Source organism: Molothrus ater, chromosome 12, assembly GCF_012460135.2.
Source record: "Molothrus ater isolate BHLD 08-10-18 breed brown headed cowbird chromosome 12, BPBGC_Mater_1.1, whole genome shotgun sequence".
Taxonomy (NCBI): domain Eukaryota; kingdom Metazoa; phylum Chordata; class Aves; order Passeriformes; family Icteridae; genus Molothrus; species Molothrus ater.
Genome location: NC_050489.2, coordinates 12,662,773 through 12,678,480, shown reverse-complemented (window position 1 = coordinate 12,678,480; position 15,708 = coordinate 12,662,773). Strand labels below are relative to the sequence as shown.

The following is a 15,708-nucleotide window of genomic DNA, read 5'->3' as shown; positions in this document are numbered from 1 at the left end:
CAAAGTAAATGGTTAAATTGTGAGGAATGCAGCTGTTTGGTTTATGATAAATAGAGGAATGGTGCTAACCTTTTGGTGTTGATTTAGTGATGTATTCTGTGATCAGCAAGGATGCAAGTAGAGCTGTTTTCCATTCCTCAGGCTGTGGCCCAGGTGTTTTAGCTGATGCCAAGATGCGGGTATTCGAGCGCTGCGTGTACTTCGGTGATTCCTGCCAGGATGTGCTCAGCACCTTGGGCTCTCCACACAAAGTCTTCTACAAGTCTGAAGACAAGGTGAGGGAATTCATTCAGGCACAGGCTTTGTTCATTGGTATCTCAGTCTCATCATAGTGCTCGTGTTTGGCAAGGTCAGTGAAGTTGAACTGCCATGTAGCACAAATTACAAGTGCTCAGCATATTGCTTGACATGATAGACCAGGCTGAACCATTATGTAATAGGTTTTAAGAAGCTTTTTTAAAATCTAAATTGATGCAAATCTGTTTAAATTTATTTTAAAAATCAAATTGTGTAATGTTAACTGGATTAAGAATAGTTACAAATGGGAGTGCTTTTGTATCCCAAATGTGCCTTAGCAAGTGTGTGCTGCCTATTTTTTTTCCCACTTATAATGTATGTAAAGTAATCTCAGCATATACTTTGATCTTTTCCTAACATTTTTACACAGCATAATGTAAGTAAGCCCTTTAATTATGATAACTGAAAAAGCTGATGTGTCGCTGTGCCTGCTGCAAGCAGGTGATGGTCCTGTCATAAAGCACAGTATCTTCCTTAGTTGAACAAAGGCTTCAAATGAGATTATAGCAATTTGTTTGAATGTAGAGTTGTTATTAAAGGCATTCATCTTTAAGCACTATTGCATGCATCTGAAAAGTGTATTTCTTGCAGATGAAAATCCATTCGCCCTCGCCCCATAAGCAGGTCCCATCAAAGTGCAATGACTACTTCTTCAATTATTTCACACTTGGAGTGGTGAGTGGAAAGCTTCCCTAAACAATTCATGTAAACTTCTGCTTTAGTTACACAGCAATCCTTTCAGGAGGCTAAAGGCTGTGGGAAATGAGAGGCTGCAAAACTCGATTGCTGCCTTAGGAATCTCTGGATATGAAAAGCTTCACTTGACTTTCCTTTAACCCTTACAAATTTAATCAGCAGCACTTTATCTCCACCAGTGGATGGAGGGCTCTTTGCACTCTGTCAGCCTCTTAGGTTTTCTCCTTTTTCTGTAGTACCTGATGCATAGGTAACTAGTTCTTATTCCTGAGATCCATGCCCCTGTCCCACAGAACTGAGGCAAGTGTGCCATAGCATCAGTTGTGAAAGCTTGCTGAGCTGTGGGGTGTAGTTACATCTTCATTTTTCTGCTTGCAGCTGTTCTGCTTTAGTTTACATTACTGTAAATAATAAGCAGAAAAACAGGACCTCCTCAGAAAACTTGCCAAACATTAACAAATGAAGCTGCAGTTGTAATTGAGTGCTGGAGGAAATGTGTTATTTGAATTTACAAATAGTCTTATTTTCAAATACTACTTTTCATAATTTGATTCAGTTTCAGTGAGATAAATGTATGTCACTCTATACAGGGGCTATTTTAAGTAATCTCAGGTTAGTTTAGGGAACGCCCCTTCCTACCCAAATTGCTTCATCTTGTTTTTTGTCTTCAACAGGATATTCTCTTTGATGCAAACACTCACAAGGTGAAGAAATTTGTCCTGCATACAAATTATCCTGGTCATTACAACTTTAACATGTGAGTGTACAGAACTTATCTATGAAAGAGTACATTAAAACAACTGAAAAGGAAATCTTACATTCTCTTTATAGAATTACATCAAAGAGACTTAGAAAATATATTGTATCTAGTAACCTGTGGAGGTTGCAGACATCATTAGTAACATTTTTTAGTTGTGTTTTCTTTTTACTATTAAATTTATTTATATATACTGGCAAGTATGTCTTAAAGCAGTGAATGAGGTAAGGTAGGTCTTGATCCAGGTGTGATGTGCAAACTCTTGATAGAGGAAAATTATGTATTAGCCAGAGTGCCCATTTTCTGGTAGCTACATTTCTGTTTCCTTCCTAACATGATTTCAATTAGTGATTTAAAAATCTCATCTTCTGAACATATTTTCAGTACTTTCTAAGTGTAAACTCGTTAGAGGAGGAGTATGAGTTAGTGATTGGATGTCTGATTAAAGCAGTTAATGACAGAGAAATCTATAGTGCTGTTTCATAGCTAAATATTTCTCCATCCGCTGTGTAACAATAGAGTAATTGATGCTGAAGGACTTCTTGTGTCCTCTAAAGAATTGCATTAGGACATTCCCAGGCTGCTGCCTTTTTTGATGTAGAAAATCTAACTGAGAACTTAATCTGGTATCACAGATCATCACTTTCATTTTCTTATTGATATGACTTTTCATGAAAGGGATTATTAAGAGCTCTAAGTCTGTGGCTGTGCAGTTTCTTGGCTTCTCTGTTCTCTAATAGCTTTTACAATTTTCACTTTCTAGTTACCATCGCTGTGAGTTCAAGATTCCACTCGTCATTAAGAGAGGTGAGCATTTCCCTGCTGTCCTGCTGCAGGGGCACAGAATGCTCCAAGGGGAGCTGGGATCAGTCTCTAATTGTCCTTCATTATCAGAGGATGCTAACAGTGACAGTCACTGAGACAGAGAAGAAGTTTTGGGATTAGGTTTCTATTTAAGTGGAAAAGACGCTTCAGGGCAAGGTAGCAGTTCTCTGATTTTACTTACACTACCTCTTCACTTACTTGGATCATGCAAATATTTAGCTGCAACATCACAATATCCTGTAACGCTGCTGCTCTGCTAAAATCAATTACCTTGTACCTAGAGGCTCAAAATCTGTAAGGCAGTGTTAGTCTGAGCTCATCTGTCCAGTCCACTGGTATTTAATATAATCTGGTTTATTTGGGAATGAAAATAAACATCCAGATATGTTGGCTCTGTGTGCTACAGACAAAGTATGTCTGTGTTCACCTGAAAATAAATCTATAAAAAAATAACTCTATAATCAGTAGTGCTGATTTGGCAAGGTACTAAGATATTCCCAGCTCTGTGCAGTAACTAATCTCAGCAAAGTAGGGGAACCCTGTCTGAAGATCACAGTGATTGATGTAGACTTCTTCAACATAAGAAAAAATGTGTACTGGGAAGGTATTTGGATTATCCAGGGAATACCAGATGCTGCCTAGGTTTTGGCCAGGGATGTTTTCCTCATTCTGATTGGTATTTACTGCAAGCACTTTGCTTGCTGTGTGAGGTGCAGTCCTCCTGTGGCTGTCACAGCAGTTTGAGCATATGGAGGATTAAAAACCTGGAAAAACAATCTTTGTGTATACAGGCTTGTGTATATGGAACTTGATTTGTACTTCAGCCAAGAAAATGAGCATGAACATCCTTGCTTTTAAAATTATTTTCCCTTAGGTTACTGTACTTCAAAGCATTAATTTGGGATTAATTTTATTTACCTCAAGTAGCATTATGAATTTATTCTTAATGTGTTTGGTTTTTTGTTTATTTGGCATTTCTAACCAGCTTTTCTGGCCTCTAGCTTATGTCCAGGACATGCAACAAGTTGTGAACAGATGTTATAACAGTTTTGAAGAGCCTATCTTCTTCCCTCTGGTGGCAGTGCCTGATGCAGTTTTATTAGTTCCCTTTTGTACTTCAAGTTCAGATGATAAATTAAGAGCCAGAGTTCAAGTTGCACAGGCACTGAACTCTCAGCACAAAGAGAGCATGTTTAGAGAGGGAAAAATACAGAAGAGCAAATGGTCTTTAACTTGACTTAAAGCTCTGTTTGACATTTTAATGTCTAGGTCCATTCCCACTGCTTTGGGAATGTGCTTTCAGTATTTAGGAGTACCCAAATATGTGTATGTAAGATATGTATGACAGTATTTGAAACCACCAGCAAACACTTTCTGTTTAAAGGCTGTAATTTTAGATGCAATGCTGTCCTTTTATTTTTTAATAGGTAGGCTGTGATTCTCAAGCTCTCTGTCCTCTTGATTGTGGAAGAGTGATGTTTTCACTGATCTCAGGCCTGCCAGCTCCTGAGTCTCCAGATGTCACTTTTAGCCAGCTTTCCTTCCAAGTGCAGTGGAGTGTTTTGGAATTAATGAGTGGCACATCTTGTTACCTCCTGCAGTGGCTGTGCTAGGCCTGTTAGCTTAGTGCAAAGAGTTGGGGTTTCTTCTACAGTGGTGTTCTTCCATCTAAGATTAAAGCTTAAGCTTTTATAGTCTTAAAGTTGGGACCTGCTGTAAATAGGGAGGTTTGCTTTATCACCTTAACTGGCATTTAGTCAGTGTTACTGACAATTCTGATTGCTAGTGTGAATGCTGATAAATTTGTGTATTACCTGATCTAATGCTCCTGTGTCTCCTGCCATCTGAATTAACATGCTAAAATAAAGGGTTATATAGGGGACTGTTCAAGCTTAAGCTATAAAAGCTCCTCTGGTTTTTGTTTTCTAGATAGTGCTGATTCACAGACAGAAACATGTACAACATACAGCAAGGTAAGCCTGTGCAGAACTGAGTGTTTTTCTGACTTTTTTAAACCATCTAAATGATTCATGCCAACTTTACAACACACTTCAAAGAAATTACAGCAGTGGTATCATGCTGTTTTAAAGTGGAGTAGTAGAAGGCCAAAAGTTAGTGTGTATCTTGTGTTTTAAATATTTTGGTATGTTAAATGATTGAATTCATTTGTAATAACACTCTTGAAGTAAACTAAATTACTACATTATGGCATAGCTTGCATTTTAGCACAGCTGCAGCTAGAAATAGTGAAATAAGTGATAGGGGAAAACAACAGCAGTGGTGGCTGAATGTTAACTGGAGACGTGTTCCTAAACAAAATTCTCAGAGAGCTGTTGTACTAAGCGTAGCTCCTGACGACATGGACTATTGAACAGGAGAGTCCAGTGCTCTTCCACTTTCTTCTGAAGGGCACCAGTAATGGGATGTTTCTTAGGGAGCAGCCAGAAATGTCACTGCCAGTGTGACATCTCCTGATGACAGCAGACTCCTTGAATGCTCCACAGCCTTTCCACCTAAATGAACTTCCCAGCTGGGCAGGTGCTGCTGCATATTTGACAGCTGCATTAAGTTGAAAAACTTCTCAAAAACTGTTCATCAGTGTCCCTGCAGTCAACATTCAGCCAGGGTCACTGCTGCTCTCTTGGTTCCTGGGGTGCCAAATGAAGGCTTTCCTTGGTGAATTTTGGCTCCCATACTGGGAAGAAAAACTGGAGTCAGCAATCTGACTCCAGAAGATACCATTCTATGCTTTTTGACTTGAATTAACTTACTCCCTTCAGTGCTTTGACTTATTTCAGTCTTGTGTGTGAAACTGCAACTTCTTGTAGTCTGGTTCAAGTGAGGAAAACTGTTGGACACTTCCCAGTCATTAAATAGTGCAGCTTTCCTCTTCTCCAATATTGTTGCTTAAATCAAGGAAAGACCTATGGGAGAGGTAGCAGTGGGGCTATTTTTCCTCTCTGCAAAGGTATGTAAGAGGATATTTTGTTGAAGTTTCCCACAGCTGCTTTGCTCTCTGAGGTGCCCCTAAAATGCCACAAGACTTTCCAGCAACACTTTATCCATAAGACCAATAGAAATTTTTATATTAAAAATTCTAGTTCCAAACTATTTTTAGACAAAAATAAGAATATACCTTAAGATAGTTTACTAGCCCTAGCAGTGGATAGTTCCATTACTGAATATAGCTCCAGTCACAAAATACTTCTGTAAATACCTCAAGTTTATTTGACAAATAGGTTTGTCACTAACAAATGTGCATGCACTCTTCCTAGATAAAAAGTAAAAAGAAGAGTTTTCTTGTGCCTCATTTTAACAGAAATTCATTGATGTATTTACAGTGGGACAGTATTCAGGATCTACTGGGGCACCCTGTAGAGAAGCCAGTGGTACTTCACAGGTAAAAATCTCTCTTTATTTTACTTGGCAAGGACTGGGTTCACAACGGAGGGTGAGGAAGAGTGTTTATGGCACTGGTTACTTTTGTACTGGTTACCACTGTACTTTGCTGGTTAAAGTTCCAGGGTTTTTTTGGCCACTAACGAGATAGCTACTCTCAAAGGAAATAAACTGACATGCTGAGTGAAAGCATTTCCAAAATTCCTTGAAATGCAAAATCCAGAGAAGATCTCAGAGCGAACAGTGCACTAAAAAGTCTTTTTCTTTATAAGTAATAAATAGCGGAGGTTTTTTATCCTTTCTATAAAGTATTTCAATAACATGACATTGTACAGCACAGTATGTATGCACATAACATGTGCAACAGCAGTCTGTCTGAAGAAGCTTGTCTTTTATGAACATATGTAGTTCTGCAGTTCCTCTAGGCTGACTGAAGATAGAATAGCCCTTAAATTTCCTGTGTTTCTGCATTGAGGTGGCTACTGGGTTAAATGGGCATTATCTGTTTGCAGAGTTATCATTTTATGATGTGAAACCATGATTTTTATCTCAGGACAAGTGTAAGTGATGGGTACTGTGCAAATACCACAGCAATTTCAGATAAATTAATGTATTCTTGTCAGACTTTCACATGATTTTGACTTTGATTTTTTTTCCTTTCTCCCCCCCTTACTCATTGTGCCCTTTGTTCCCCTTTACTCCTGTGTTATGCCAGTGAGATGATTAGAGCAGAAGCCATGTGAATGAAATAAAGCTAAGGTGAAACAGTGATGACATAGAGCCCTTCTATTTCTTCCATCTGTGTTGTAGAGAGTAGTTCAACCAGAGAGCGCTTTACTGAGCACATCTCAAATGGCTCAGACATGCAATTTGAAAAACTGACCAGTTTACAAGAAAGGACAAAAGGTAAATATTCATTAGGGTTTTTTTTGGCTGTAATCTCAAATTCATTGCAATCAACAGAAATTGTCAATGTGCAATCCAAAAATACCAGAAATAACTGGGAGGAAGTCGTACATAGATCTTGAAAAATGCTATTTAATCAAACTTGGATTATTCTATTTCAGCATCATATAGGTTAATCTTCTTAATATGCTAAATCCAGTTGATTAATAGACAGTATCTAGTTAATATAAATAATAGACTATATATAGTAAATATATATGGTGGAGGTTGAGACACAAAGGGAAGGATCTTGCACAAAAATAATGTGTAGTAACATGGTGCTTCTCTCTTCCTGTGTATCTGGGGTTTTTTTAGGGTTCTTCCTGTTCAAGTTAAGTGCAGGAGAGTTTTCCTGTAGAGGTCACTAGTGGCTTTTTTTTTTCTTTATCACCAAGTGTTATTAATGGCTCTGTGGCATCAGAGTTTCCTTTGGCTCACTTGGAGTCTAGCAATGGTGTTGCATAATGTAGAAGTACTTTCTTTTGATGAAAGCCATGATAAAGATGCTGTAATTCACCTTATGTGTATGTAGTTATTCCTCCTTAAGATGTTCCTGATCCTCAGAAATTTTAAAATTTCTTCCCCTCTTTTCTGTTTAGGTCATCATCTCCAAACAACACTAACCCATTTGGGTCAACCTTTTGCTTTGGACTGCAGCGAATGATCTTTGAGGTTAGGAAAAAAACTTTTTTATTTTTGTCTGAGCATGGGAAGATGAGTTTGCTATTACTATGAGTGGCTTCCTATTGCAGTAAAGGCCAGTGCTTGGTAGTGGTATAATTTTAGTATAGGGAAACTTTGCAACCTCTTCTCTGAGGTTGTACATTTGTATGTTGAAGCTGAAACTTCAAGTTTGTCACCTGGAACTCATGCTAGCAGGAGATACATTCACATGGCTGGGTGGAGCAGATGGTGTTGTGTCATGGAAATCCAAGAGACTGTTTTTAGGAACTAGCCAAGAGCTTGTTGCTGTCGTTTGTTATTGGGATTTCTTTCTTCAGGCAGATCACTTCTGTATTCACCATTTTAATACTTCTGATTTTCTGTGGATTGTAGCACTTAGTTTAATTTCCCTTTTCCCTGCTGTGCTTTTGCAGGTGATGCAGAATAATCACATAGCTTCTGTTACTCTGTATGGCCCCACACGGCCCAGCAGCCAGTTGAGAACGTCGGACCTTCCCCAGTGAGCATCCCCTGCAAAGTCAGCTAATCTCAATGCTACAGAATTAGTACAGCGTGCCTTGATTTGCTGCCACTTATAATATGGAAAGCACGTTATGATTTTTTTTTTTTCAATAAGCCTTTCCACCCTGGAGTGGTGTGGAGAGGAAATTTCTCTCAACCCTTCATCATGGGGCATGGAACTGTTGCTGGAGGAAAGCAGCTTAGGTGCCTGTGCCGTCATTTATTCCTCTCCGTTGCCCTCATCCTATGCAGCACAGACGTGAAGAGACTGTCCCTCCTTCTCAGCTGGCAGAAGGGGGAAATGGAAGAGGGGCACGTAATGACTGCAAGAATTAGAAGCACAAACTTTCTGAGCCTTGGAGCATCTGGAAGCAGGTATTGATTTTAGTCTGTTTGTGTTACTGTATTGATGTGGTGGTCACATTTTAAGAAAACGTGTGTGTATATATATATAGATCTAAACACCTCGGTATTTCTGTGGCTTAGGACATTGTACCAAGTGTGACAAGGATGTATATATGTCCATGATTTCAGGCACCACATCTTTGTGTAACTTTAAACCAAGCAAGTAGCATGTGCATAATACTTGGTTGTAACATTTGCACTACATACACTTTAATTACTTGATAAACGTTTATCTTCACTGAGGAGCATCTGTGTACTGGGTGTGAGTGGGGTGTGGTGGTTATTTAATGTACACTGCGCATAAAGCTTATTTATACAGTGGATCAAATTTATCCACCTTCCTGCACTAATATGTACTTGATATGCTGATACAATTTTTTTCTGTCATGGCTGGTTTACTAATTTTTTTCATATGCAATTTCGAAAGAAAAAAAAATTCTGGAAGGGGTTATTTCTATGATTGAATTATGTTTTAATGAAAAGATTTGATACAATTTTTCATACTAGTGAAAAATTTAACGAAGAAATAATGTTGCCTCATTTGCCTCTGTTCCAAAATCCTTTATTCCTCCTCTACTTCCTCAGAGAAAGAAAAGCTGTATATAATGGTATCTCAGAAAGAAATTCTGGAATTCCGCCATCACCGAGATAACCTTTTCTGTAACTTTTGATGTATGATTTTAATTTATGCCAAAGGTTTAGCCAAAGACATCCTCGTTGTAGTTTCACCATTTCTGTACATAGATGCTAACTGCACACCCCACCCCAGCAGACAGGATAGAGGCTTCTTTCTAGTTGGGAGATGCTGCTCGCGACATTTTATCCCAGGAGGATACTTTAGGTTTCTAGTTCTCTTACCAGTCTTATTTGGGAGAAAATAGGTGGTCTGTCTTTGAAATAATGAACCCTTTTTAAAAATGGACAAGAGAAATGTATAATTTTATCCCATTTTTAATATTTTGGTGTCGCAACTTGTGATACATAGATGACAATTTTGTGAGTTTTACTATGTGTGTACAGATTTTTGTAAATATGACATTTTTGTAATTTTAACTCCATGTACAGTGTAATCCTGTATAGTTTATCAATGAATGAGAGATAGGAAATCGAATGTTAACTGAAGTTTGGGATCCTGGACCAGTAGCAGGGATAAATGTGTGTGTGTGTGTGTGTGTGTGTGAGACGTTCTTTGCCATTTAGTCTTCCTGTATACTGTGATACTCTAAACCGTTTTGCTAAAACAAACAAAAAAGCCCCACGGAGAATCTAATGGATAAGGAAAAAGTTACTGTTTACCTTTATCCCTAGGTGTCACTCCTGTTGAATCCCTGTTCAATCTGTGCTGTCTCCTGTGATCGTTGCTTGCTAAGAAAATTCTATGCCTCAATCTTCCTTTTTGTTTCCTCTCTAATTTTAATTTCATTTTACATAGCCCTTCTGTAAATTAAATGGAATAATAATGAGCATGTACACTGAAAGAAAAATAAAAAGAGACTCTCAGTTACTGTTTTTGTGTTAAATACAGTTGCTGGGTGTTTTTGTAATAAAATCATGGATGTTCTTGCTTTTTGTTTTCTTATCAATTAATTTGTTTTTTTACTGTTTTTCAGCTATTGTATTAGAAGTACCTGACTAGTGTATAGTGGCTTTATAGCCAGTTCAGCATGTTCTCCAAAGAAACAGTAACTAACATAACTTGAAAGATATACATTAAAGTATTTTGTAAGGTTTTGCCCTGAAGTGGAGAAGTCTTTAAACTGTGGTTGATAGCACCGTGGGCTCTGCATTGTGTTCAGAAATTAGATTGTTATGCTCCTGTGGGCCCTTGGGGATCATGGAAATCAATTGAGCCTCAAAGAGGGGAATATTGCATAGCAGAAGGGAGGAAATGCCTGCAGTGAAAGCTGCAAATGTGAATTCTCCTTCACAGAAAAGCTTTGGGAGTCTCTGTGCCCTGAAGCAGCTCCAAGGTTAATGCAGGGCACAGGGAAGGGACTCCTGCAGTGGCTGTGGGGGCACAGAGCCCTCAGCCCCCTCCTGCAGCCTCACCCTGCCTGCCCTGGCTCAGGGGCTCTCACAGAATTCTGTGGTCTCTCAGCTGAGATGCTGTGTGTGCTGATTCTTGTTACTAAAATGTGACAGCAGTCCTGATGCTAACTTTAATTTTAATCCATCCTTTTCTAATAAAGGCTCCAGATGAGCTGCAGAGGAGATAAATCCTTGATGGGATGATTTGAGTAATGGCTATGGAGGTGCCACCACTATCCTGCTGTCAAGCATATTGAGTTGAAGTTCTTCAGAAGAGTGTGGCCAGGCCTGCTGCTGTAGCATGAACCCTGAGACCTAGGACAGAAGCAGCAGCTAACCTGTGGTATTTAATAACTGCTGGGCTCCCAGCTTCACTTGTAATGCTCTGGTGAGACCTAATGACTAAAATAGTATTGGTAATTAACAGTTCTCTCTTAACAACCCATATACTTCTCTAGGTCAGCCCCTTGATACTGAAAAATTCTCTGCACAGACAAAAAATTCAAGGCCATTTTGCATCTTGGCTGGTGCTGCTGGGCTGAGCTCAAAGCATTTGACTTTTGGGAGAGGCAGATCTGAAGAAGCACCAGGAGAGAGAATGTGGAGCTGCTTTTATGGATTTCCTCACCCACCTTTTGTGAATGCAGCTGTTCACAACTCTCTTGTCTGGGATGTTTTGATTTGTTTGTTCCTTTTTGCACCAAGCCAAGCTGTTCCTGAGCTGCTGCATTAGAGAAGCATTGTGGAGCATTTAAGGAATTGCTGGCATGAGAAGTTGAGGAATGGGTAGAGGTGACTGATGGTGGGTTTGAATCAGAAGGAAGAGAGGAAGGAGCAGAGGAGCTCTGGGGACAAGGCAAGGATGGCAGTGTGGCAGGAAGGGAGGCTGGATGAGGCAGTTCACCTGAACCAAGAGCTCCTCTGGGCAAAGGGCTGCTCAGGGGGGAGCAAGGGGCCAACTCTGCCCCCTCCCAAAGGAACTGAGAGATTTGGGCTGCATCAGATCCCACTTTGCCAGGTGGCCTTGTTCCTTGTGATCATCCTGTGTGGTTTGATCTAGGTCCTGCATGTTGGCACCATGTGCATTGGTCCACCATTTTTGATTCCTATGATAAAACTGTTTGATATAAAGTTAAGTACAATTGCATTTTTAATAAAACATGTAGTGCATATGATCCCCTTGTGATGTGTGTTGTTTTCCTTTGTAAAGAGGTGAGGAGTTTGTGTGTGTGTGTGTCTGCTTCACTTGAATATTGCAGTACTGTCCACAGTATTAAATTTGTTTATACTTAATAAAACTGATTGTTGTGCTCTCTTTTAAGGAGGTGAAGCTGACATTTCTTCACCTGTTCTTCAGCCTTCAGGCACTCCCTGGGCTCCTGTGATGGTTCCAGGCAGTGCTGTATGGATAAGTGCTGCTGTGTAATACTAGAACTCTCTGTTCCCCAAAATGCAGTTCCTGACAAGAAAAAGCAATCTTCTGTTGCCAGGAACTGCCACATTTTTAATTCTAAACAGATTTTTTTTCTGAAAGAGTAATCATATGGTATGTGAGAACTGATTCATGTGATCACGATCGTTCAAATTCCCATCCAACCTGTTTAAAACAAAAAATTTCAGCACTACAAGAAGATGGTGATGCATCATTGCTTTGGGGCTGGCTGGAGGTTAGGGGCCAGCTGCTGTTTTCCAGAGGGAAATCAAGGGTTTTGCTGCCCCCTTCACACTGACTCTCTCTCTACCTGCTGCTAGAACCTGTTATTCACTTAACTACTCTAAGCCAGAACTTCTGTTAGGGTTTTGTGTTTGGTGACTCAAAATGTACATTGCAGTAAATCTGCATGTGTGAGTCAGTGTGGCTCTTACTTTGAAAGAAATGTTGTGTCCAAGCCCTCTCTGCTTGCTTTCTCCAGAGTATTTGGGCAAAGACCAAGTTGTCTGATTTGGCACAATTTCCCATGGGCTGGTTGTGTTCAGCATAATTTTTGATATTATGATGCAAGGAACGTTATTCCAAGCTAGTTACAATAGTTCTGTGTCAACTTTTGCCTGATAAACACCTTTTTTTTAAAGCTTGATTACACCAGTGCAAAGCCCCCTCCTGTCTGCCTGAGTCTGTCAGCCACAATCTGACACAGCACACGTGGGAGATAAATGCCTCACTGTGTATCTGTGGAGTTGAAATACTCATTAGTTCTGGTGGTTCTTTTCATATAAAGGGTTAACCAGGTTGTTTCAGAGAGAAGGTAAGGCTGAAGTAAAACAAGGGGAAAATGAAAGTTGGATCTTACTGGAGATACAACTCTTAAGCATTAAAAATAAGCTCAGTGCAGCAGAGCCCATGAAGGATTTTTTTGGGGGGAGTGCATGTGTTACTTGGAGGGCTCTGGTGCAACTTAAATACCATCTTCTTTGCCTATGTGAGTTTTTGCTGTAGCTATATAAGTCACTGTTAAAATGTTTATCTGCCAAAGCTTACATTCCAAGCTCTTGTGCTGTTTGTGGGGATGTCTGTTTTTCCAGCAGGTGAAATCATTTCTCCTCATGATCTGGAAAAAACAAATGCTTGAAACAGCAGGAAAGGTAAGCTGGAGTTTGCACTCACTGTGGTGTAAGAGACCATTATTACAGTAACTTTTGTTCTGGACTGGCTGGTTTCATGTTATCTTTTTCATACATTAATGAATTCCCCTTTAAATTTTACTCCTTTAGTTATTTTAAAGTACTGCATATTCCAATTCTGGAAGATGGTTTTAAGTGCCTTAATGCTTTACACCTACACTATATATATATATATATATATATATATATGGAGGTATATATGGAGGACAGAACCAGTCCTGGGAGGAATTTCTGGGAACAGGACTCAGCTTCCTCCTGCCAGAGCCCTGGTGTCAGGGGGCCTCTGGATTTTACTACACCAAAGCTGTGGCCAGGAGCATTGCTGCCCTATTCCTGGCAGAAATAAGCTGCAGAATAAAAACCTGTGCTGCTGCAGGAGTCTGGAGGGACCCTTCACCTTGGAGTGTGCACACCAGGTGTTTAAGGCTGTCTCCTGGAGAAGAACCAGGGTCACACCTTTCTGCTGCACAGAGCCACGCTGCTCTCCTGCACAGAAGAACCCTTTGCTCTGCACGAATTTCACAGGTGTGTGGCTGTTTGTAATAAAATGGGACAAACAATATTTTTATGGTCAAAGGGCTGTGTTTTGTTCCTCATCTGCCATGATATGCTCCTGTGGGGCATCACAGCCTCTTGGGTGCTGTATGTGGTCATATCATTGAAATTGCCCCTTCAGATGGCTTCTCTGGACCCATTATGCACCTGCTTATTATCAAATTAGGAGGATCCCTGAGTGTTTATTTTCACTGTATTTGTGCCAGGATCAATTTTTGCAGCTGATAAATTTCCATCTGCTTTTATGAGCAGTGGGATGGGCTTTTCCTTCTCAGGAAGGAAAAGTTGTCGGGTGTTGCCCAAGCTAAAGCAAAAGCGATGATCCAAGAAGGATTGACTGACTGGAAGGGGTTGACTCTGGTGTCCCTGAATTGCCCAGAAGGAAGATAATGAAGAGAATGAGAAGAGCAATTGCTTCAATAAATAAACTGGAACATGTGTGAGACCAATACCACCAGGGGCTGATATATGCCAAGAAGTCTGTTTTTAACATCTGCTCTTCAGCAGCCTTAATATGTTATGACCAGATCAATAAATCTTCTGCTGCTGGTGTCAGATATCCAGCAGCAGCCAGAGAATAGGGAGGAAATACACACAAAGAATATAACATGCTTACATATTCACTGATCCACATGTTCAGGCATTTCTGTGCAGGTGCATTGTTGTAGTAGTGGAAGGAATAATGTGAAATCAATGCAAAATAAGTGTTTAAGTAGCCCTGATAAAGAGGAGCCATGAGTAGCTTATACTCACTCCCTAAAATCTCTTTTTCTGCAGAACATAAGCTAGAGGGTTGCTGTGTTGCTGGCAGCTCATATCCCACTCAGTGCATCCAGAGATGCAGTATGTTCCTAACCCCACCACAATTAAAAGGGATGTCTCTCTCCTGCTGCTTTTATAAACAGTAATGAGGGAAGGATGCTGCTGTCTAATAATCAAATAATCATTACTCTGTACTTGGGAGGGAAAACCAGCCCTGTCTGAGCTAGAGATAAGCATGGCTGAGAAATAAGCTGCAGCATCAGATCCAAATTCAGCCTGCATGTTCTTCAGGACCTTTAGACCTGGAGATGAAAAGTCCTCCAGCTCTGGGGACAGTGGCTGTTGATCTTACTTCCCTCCTGCTTTCTGGTTTTTGCTGCCTCCTTTCACCAAGTCCACTGAATTCAGTGAGAAAACACTCAGAAAGCTGAGTAAGACTTCCTTTTGACTTGCCCATCTGGCCATCTCCTTTGCTGTGTGTGTATTTTGGGGTAAATGATGGGCAAAATGGGAGTTCAGATGTGCTGTAAGTACCCCTGTAAGCAGTCTTTTCCATTTGAGTTCCCATAGCATGTTTTGTGAGTCTGTGAGAATTATACTAACAAGATTTTTACAGTCATTTGGTGTGAGTGTATGTCCTTCCAGGGTACTTTTCAGCAGTTGCATAAAATATGGGGAGCAGATAGCACTGTCCCTTACAGCTTTTTGCAATTCTTTTGTATCATGAGGTGGGATAGCCACCCATGTTGTAGGAACACCAGCTTGCTGGCTGAATAGCACAGGCATAGCTAAAGGATTTAGACTTTCTTCTTTACAAATCTGGCGTCTGACTTCAGGCCAGTCTGTTAGTTGAAAATTATCAAAAGTTTTTGCAGCTGTCATATTCCACCCCCCCCCCCCCCCCCCCCGCTGCACGGTTTGTGTGCATGGCTGTGGCTGTGCGGAAGAATCGTGACGCAAAGTAGTCCCACCTGCAGCTAGGAGAGTGGAAGGAGAAAACACGGTTGGGTGTTCGAGGAGATGCGGCCGTGATCCGGTGCTGCTCGGGTCGGCTGCGGGATGCGGCGGCGGAGGGGGGGAAGCAGGCGGCGGGGCTGCGGGACGGGGCAGCGGAGGCACATTCGGCATCGGCTGCGCAGGCTTGCGCGCTGCGGAGGGGTCTCTCAGTCTGTGCTTCGGCTTCTCAAGGTCCGGCAGAGGGAGAGAGGCGGAAGGATACGTGCAAGACGCTG

General features: G+C 40.6%; 1 protein-coding gene across 4 annotated transcripts in view; it reads left to right on the top strand.

Annotated features, from left to right (window-relative positions):
• PHAF1 (phagosome assembly factor 1) overlaps window positions 1-11,712 on the top strand; it is a 36,566-nt gene extending 24,854 nt beyond the window's left edge. For 2 of the 4 annotated variants that reach the window (XM_036390272.2, XM_036390273.2), the window contains 8 exons: window positions 142-275; window positions 889-972; window positions 1,668-1,750; window positions 2,514-2,557; window positions 4,505-4,548; window positions 5,917-5,975; window positions 7,519-7,591; window positions 8,017-10,092. In XM_036390272.2, coding sequence (XP_036246165.1) covers window positions 142-275; window positions 889-972; window positions 1,668-1,750; window positions 2,514-2,557; window positions 4,505-4,548; window positions 5,917-5,975; window positions 7,519-7,591; window positions 8,017-8,106 — 611 coding nt within the window. In that variant the 3' untranslated portion in view covers window positions 8,107-10,092. Of the gene's footprint in view, window positions 1-141; window positions 276-888; window positions 973-1,667; window positions 1,751-2,513; window positions 2,558-4,504; window positions 4,549-5,916; window positions 5,976-7,518; window positions 7,592-8,016; window positions 10,093-10,698 lie in introns of those variants that run through there. The other 2 variants (XR_004980977.2, XR_008508582.1) reach the window with 2 other exon arrangements.
• The last annotated feature ends 3,996 nt before the right edge of the window (window positions 11,713-15,708 follow it).